The 6372-nt window shown below is 38.9% G+C and overlaps 1 protein-coding gene across 1 annotated transcript; it reads left to right on the forward strand.

The window, feature by feature from the left end:
* The first annotated feature begins 1371 nt into the window (after window positions 1-1371).
* Window positions 1372-4926, forward strand: tmem179bb (transmembrane protein 179Bb). Its single transcript, XM_066646568.1, has 5 exons — window positions 1372-1476; window positions 2832-3028; window positions 3746-3883; window positions 4591-4669; window positions 4783-4926. Exons 1-5 carry the CDS (start codon window positions 1372-1374, stop codon window positions 4924-4926), a joined length of 663 nt encoding a protein of 220 aa, XP_066502665.1.
* Window positions 4927-6372: the final 1446 nt, after the last annotated feature.

Here is a 6372-nt window from a genome sequence, read left to right on the forward strand (position 1 = left end):
GATGGTGAAAACAGAGCTATTTAGAAGAGGAAAAGAAGACCCCCACCCCAAAGCTGGAGAATGAACTGCAGGCCCAGAGCCATGATCTCTATTCGACTCTGTATCGGCCTATATCTTATGAGCACCACCCTCTCAGGATCTTAGTCAATCAGAGGCCATAGTTACAGACTTCAGCCAATTAGCATCATGTGTTGAGGAGCAAAACCTTTAGTCTTTTGTTTTCCCAGATAGGAAGAGTGTTATTCCCAACAGCTCAAATACCTCATAAATATAGAAAATTCCATATGGAGTATTCCATCTCAAATGCTACTTCTTGTCTTCGTAGTTAGCCTTAACATTAAACATGATCTTGACCTTTCTGTCTGGTTTAAAGGCGTTTATTAACATAACAGTAGTTCCAGAGGTACAAAACTAGTTGTACCAGTTATAAAACATGCTGCTATAGCGTGCCCAGTATAACTCATGAGAATCCATTAGAGCAGAGAATAATGCTAGAATCAGAAGTGGTGTCAAGCATATTAGCGCTAAGAAAACACTGTGGTGCTGCATTATTATATATATGTAAAATACATATTATTATAATCATAAAAAGGGCGGCATGGTGACTCAGCAGGTAGTGTCACACAGCTCCAGGGACCTGAAGGTTGTGGGTTCAAGTCCTGCTGTCTGTGAGGAGTTTGGTGTTTTCTCCCTGTGCCTGCATTGGTTTCCTCCAGGTGCACCGGTTTCCTCCCACGGTCCAAAAACACACGTTGGTAGATGGATTGGCGACTCAAAAGTGTCTGTAGGTGTGAGTTTGTGAGCGAATGTGTGAGTGTGTGTCGCCCTGTAAAGGACTGGCGCCCCCTCCAGGTTGTGTTCCTGCCTTGCGCCCAATGATTTCTGAAGAACCTGGAGAGGCACACTTCAGATTCCAATCATTTTTTGGCTGATTAACTGTTTTGGCTGTGTGTGTGTGTGTGTATGTAGAGGAATCATATTAAGAACTGTGCAAATTAGAATTTTCAGTGAACTATTTTTTTAATCACTTCAGAGTCTAATCTGATTGTTCTGTGTTGTGAAAGAGTGGGCGTGGACATGTGTGATATTTCTGTAAACTTGTAGCTGAAGATGCGAGAGATGAACAGCCAAATTGGGGAACTACTAGTGGTGTTTGTCACCCTCTTAAATGAGGTAATATTATTGTCCAGTGTTGGGACATTTGTTTTGCCTGGACCCAGTGCATTCTTTGGATAATAGCTATGCTGTTGCTGCATTTTGTGAAAGCCAACATTGTTGGAGATGGGGGCTGAGTTTCAGGTCGTTTTGTGGCTGTTTTTCTTGGGAATGTGCGTGAGTTCTCCGTGCTGCTGCACTCTCCTCACCTAGAGCATGACCGTGATGGGGCTGCCCTGGCTGCTGACCCTGGAGCTGGTGCTGCATGCAGGCTGTTTCATCTGCGGCATTATCGCCGCTGCATCCCTCACTTACACCCAGGTAAAACACACTTCCAGTTTTATTCTCACATATAAATGTCCTTTGTCCTATCCTTCTTCCTGCTGAAGGTCTACATCTGGAATATTTCTCTGCTGTCCTGTGCTAATTGCTAATGTGTATAGAATAGTATTTTTTAGAAATGTTTCTACAGGGTTTTTTTTAGTATTTACACTCTGTAGACTTACAAATCTTAAGAAAACACATTAATCTGCCAACTCCTATAATATACATGATTTATACCGCTGTTGCATCCTGTAGTAAACTTATATTGTTCTTGTAGGATGGTTAAAGTATTATTTATACAAACAATATTTGTTTAGTTGATTGTGGGAGTGAAAATGTCTTAAAATATACTTAACAGGGAACTCACTTCGGCACATTTTTCTGCATGGATCACTTGTATGTAAATGTTTTAATATGCTGGGAATATTTTAAATGTGCATAACATTTATCCTTTAAACATGTTCACTTTTGCATATGATGTGTTTAATTTTAATAAATCATAGTCATAGGATTTGAGATTTGGTGTGCAATATTGTGCCTCTGAAATGCCTTGATGATAGTCTTTTAGGCCTTAGGCTTAATGTGCTTTATTTTGATACTATTCAGTTAAACAAGAATAGTTAGCATTCATTTTTCTTAGTTTTAATGTAAAATTATTTATTTTTTAAAAAAGGAAAAAAAAAACGATAATGTGACTAACATAAGGTTCCACATTAAACTTAACTGGAGTCAGGTGATAAAGCAACTGCTGGAAAACTCCACCCCCTCCTTAGTAACAGCTCTCTCTCTCTCTCTCTCTCTCCCAATGTTTGTGGGCACACATTATAAAGACTGGGTTCAGAGTAAAAAGTAAAAATAAAACAAAAGTAAAATAAAACAAACTTGCCCAAAGTTTGTTTTATCTTCATAGAAAATAGTGTCTAAGTTCACAGTGAGTGTAAGGTCAGTATGCTCAGTGCTGGCAGACAAGGGGGAAATGTCAACGAGCCCCGTGCTGTAGAGTAGTACAGCTACATTCTCTGAAGTGATAGAGCTTTATCCAGTAAATTTTGGATGAGCTGGAGAGACATTTGCGATCCAATCAAATCCTCACATCAGTGTATACTATAAAGCTTTTTCAAGAGAGTTGAGTTATTTTTAATATTTTTAAACATCATTTGAAGACCCGATAAACCTGAAAAAATGACCTTCACACACATGTATCTTATTTATACAAATATATATATGTATATATATATATATATTTTTTTTTTTTTGTGTGTATATATACATACACACATATATATATAATATACAATATACATGTCTTTGTGTGTGAAAAAAAAAATGGAATGTCTTGTCTTGTCTTGTAGGGCCACTTTGCTGGACATTGTATCCTCTATGGAAGTGTCCACTACAACACTTCTGGCCATTGCCTGACACTAGAGAACTCTAGCTCTCCCTCACTCTGCTACTTTGTCTCAGCCATTTCTGTGTGCATGGCCATTTACTGCATCTCCCTCATTCTCTACTGGATCTACTCCAGCTGTGTGGAGGACGAAGTCAGAAGGTAAATACTCAGTACAGAAAGCACATCAGTGCCAAGAAGGCCAGAAAAACTCCTTGATGTGACATCTTATTTCTTACAGGCATGATAAATAAAAATAAATAAATAAACCCTGTATTTATGACATTATTAATATTTAGACACATAATGAAGGGATCATTATACTGGTCACCTAATTGTTTCCACATTCATGGTCCATATTTTAAGCTCCACAGACCATACTGGATTACTGAAGCGGCACAACACACACTAACACACCGCCACGTCTGTGTCACTGAAGCACTAAGAACAATCATAAACCAAATAATGCCTGCTCTGTGAGGGTCCAGACCATGTATAAACAAGATCAAAGGGGACTTACACAGTGAGCAGAGCAACAGATGAACAACAGCCTTTAATTGTAGAACAACAAAGTGTACCTTGATGTAAGTGGAGCTGATATACTGGACAATGAATATAGGAACATGGTGATATTAAAGTCATAGCCTCTCCCAATTAAAACACGAAGTAGATGTGTGTGAAGTGTATGGCATAGTTAAAAAAATCTATATCACAACATAAAAAAATGTAATGAAACGTTTGAAAAAGATGTGGTCTAAATCAGTGAAGAGTTCATTCAGAAACATTTCATTCCAGCTTTTAAAAAATCCTGTTCATACGGGCTGATTTACCGCAGCAGTGGAAAGCACATGTTGTTGTTGTATCTGCATGTCTTTTTAGGGGGAGTGTTTTGCTGAACGTGTCTCTGGGGGTGTGTGGACTCCTGTTGTTTTTCCTCTTGGTGTCTGGCTGTGTTCTGAAAATTGGGAGAGACAGCTTGTGTCTCTCTGTCCTCCACAATGTCCCAGCCATCAGCGAGTGAGTTCACCAGCAACTTGAACACGTTCTTAACAGAAACAGTTCAAAGACCAAGCCACATTATATGAATTATTTATAGAAAGTCTTTTCTATTTTATGGTTAAATTGTAAATGATCTTTTCCTGTCATGTTTGTTCATGCTCTTACTTATTACTTACAAACAATCTTCTGGGATTTGCTAATTAGCATTGATACTCACCAGTTTTCTTTTTCATGGTTTGGCTTTGCCCTCATCTTCCACTTATACATCCATCCATCCATTATCTGTAATCGCTTATCCAATTTAGGGTCGCGGGGGGTCCAGAGCCTACCTGGAATCATTGGGCGCAAGGCGGGAATACACCCTGGAGGGGACGCCAGTCCTTCACAGGGCAACACAGACACACACACATTCTCTCACACACTCACACCTACGGCCACCAATCCACCTGCAACGTGTGTTTTTGGACTGTGGGAGGAAACCGGAGTACCCGGAGGAAACCCACACGGACACGGGGAGAACACACCAACTCCTCACAGACAGTCACCCGGAGCGGGAATCGAACCCACAACCTCCAGGCCCCTGGAGCTGTGTGACTGCGACACTACCTGCTGCGCCACCGTGCCGCCTCCACTTATACAATAACTGTATAACTGGTAATTATTCAGCACAAACTTTTTAACCTAATCATGATACATTTAACTGATCTGAATGTGTTTGTTTTCAGTTGCGAAGAAGCACAGAATAAGACATGGTCCAGTCCCTACTCGGGCAACCAGTTTTACACAGGACTCTATAGTGCTGAGGTATCAGACAATATTATACATAAACATCAAACTTCATAAATACCCAGTATTTGTCAGTCGTGAATGACCATCTTGAGGAGTTGTTTTGAAAGTTTCTGGTTCTCTCTTCTCAGAGGTCAGTGTGGGTGAGCTGCTTCTTCTGGGTGCTGATTGTGGCAGTTCTGGTGGTGCAGAGACGAGAGGCTGCGAGTGAGGAAGCTGAATGGAGTCGAGCAGAAACTGAACCCTTCTTTCGTCGACCCACCCGCACCTTGTAAAAAAAAACTCCCCACTGCCACAATGCATCATCTGCCATATACAGGACCAGGCAGTTATTGCAATTAGTAAGGTGGCTATTTTTTAAAACTTACAGGGTGATATTTCACGACATATCAATTTTTCCACAGTAAGGTCAAAAGAATAACACTTTACAAAAGGTGCTAATAATTGTGGAGAATACACTGAATAAATGTTCCCAAAAGACACACTGAAACATCCCAAGAGGAAGGAAATATTATTGTAGTTATTGGAATGCTTAAATGTTTTTTGAAAAGTGACGTGTTAAATTGTTTAAGTTTTGTTTCCCTTTAGTTTGCTTTAGGATGAATTCAAGGAAATGATCAAGTCTATAATCATTATCTACAAAGATTTTATTTGGAAAAGCCATACTTCTTGCCCACTTTGCTGTAACCTGCCTATGAAGGGATGGATTATTGCCTGTAGAATAATGGGTTGCTATGTCTGCATTCAGTGGAAATGAATTCATATGATTCACATGAGCAGACATATTCATACACTGATGTTTGTTTACATGTAATCTTTAAGAATATCTGTATTCTGGGGTGTAGCAAAGCATGAACTGGAGATATACCCCCAAATAAAAACACAGGTTTTGATTTCTGATGCTGAATTCAGGTGCTGAATAAGAAGCTGGAGTGTCATCAACCACACATTATTATATGGTATAATTAAAGTAATCAAGCATATGGTCATATACAAAAAGCAAAGGAAAAAAAAGCACAATTTTGAATGGTTTATACAGGAAGGAGTCATTTTCCATTTAATTATCGCAGGGGAGTCTAATTTCAGTCCAGGAGAGCTCGAGTCCAGAACAGTCTGGTGATTTCTATAGTTAAACATGTACCTCATGTGTGTACTGAATCTAGGCTTGTGTGATTGTGATTTGATATTTTTAAAAATCATGATTAATTCCCAGAATTCTTTTAAATAAATAAATAAAATCTTAAACCATGGAGTGGCGCTGTTGGGATTCATCTAATATACAACCCTGACATCACCATGGCAGGAAGCTTTTCCTATCCCCCACCTGCCGGGCTGGAATGAATATTTGAGGATTTGAAGATATTTGAGTCATGGATTTTTGGAATAGGTCTGCAATTAAGTATTTGGGACCTGGTTATACATAACAATTGTCAGCTGCTTCTCCAACTTTGATTACTTTAATGAATAATTTAATATACAGTAGCTTTCTAATAAATTCAATATACACTATTTTTGTACAGGCTTAAAAGGCTATTTTTTAGTCTTTTACCACACACACTCTGAGTGTCCATGAAAAAGCGAACCAGCCCATTCAAACAGCAAAAACATAATCCTAATCCAATAAACCCCAAAACATTCTCTAAACCGGCTAAAATATAATATATAAAATAAATCAGTGTCAGTGTCACTATATATAACTAGAGTGTAAATTATCTTAGGGC

This window comes from Hoplias malabaricus, chromosome 15, assembly GCF_029633855.1.
Source record: "Hoplias malabaricus isolate fHopMal1 chromosome 15, fHopMal1.hap1, whole genome shotgun sequence".
Classification (NCBI taxonomy): Eukaryota; Metazoa; Chordata; class Actinopteri; order Characiformes; family Erythrinidae; genus Hoplias; species Hoplias malabaricus.

Bases quoted from the DNA above. Each gene is read 5' to 3' on its own strand.
- tmem179bb (XM_066646568.1), top strand. From the start codon at position 1,372: ATGACCGTGATGGGGCTGCCCTGGCTGCTGACCCTGGAGCTGGTGCTG. The intron at 1,477-2,831 runs GTAAAACACACT...CTTGTCTTGTAG, and splicing joins CATCCCTCACTTACACCCAG to GGCCACTTTGCTGGACATTG. The intron at 3,029-3,745 runs GTAAATACTCAG...ATGTCTTTTTAG, and splicing joins GTGGAGGACGAAGTCAGAAG to GGGGAGTGTTTTGCTGAACG.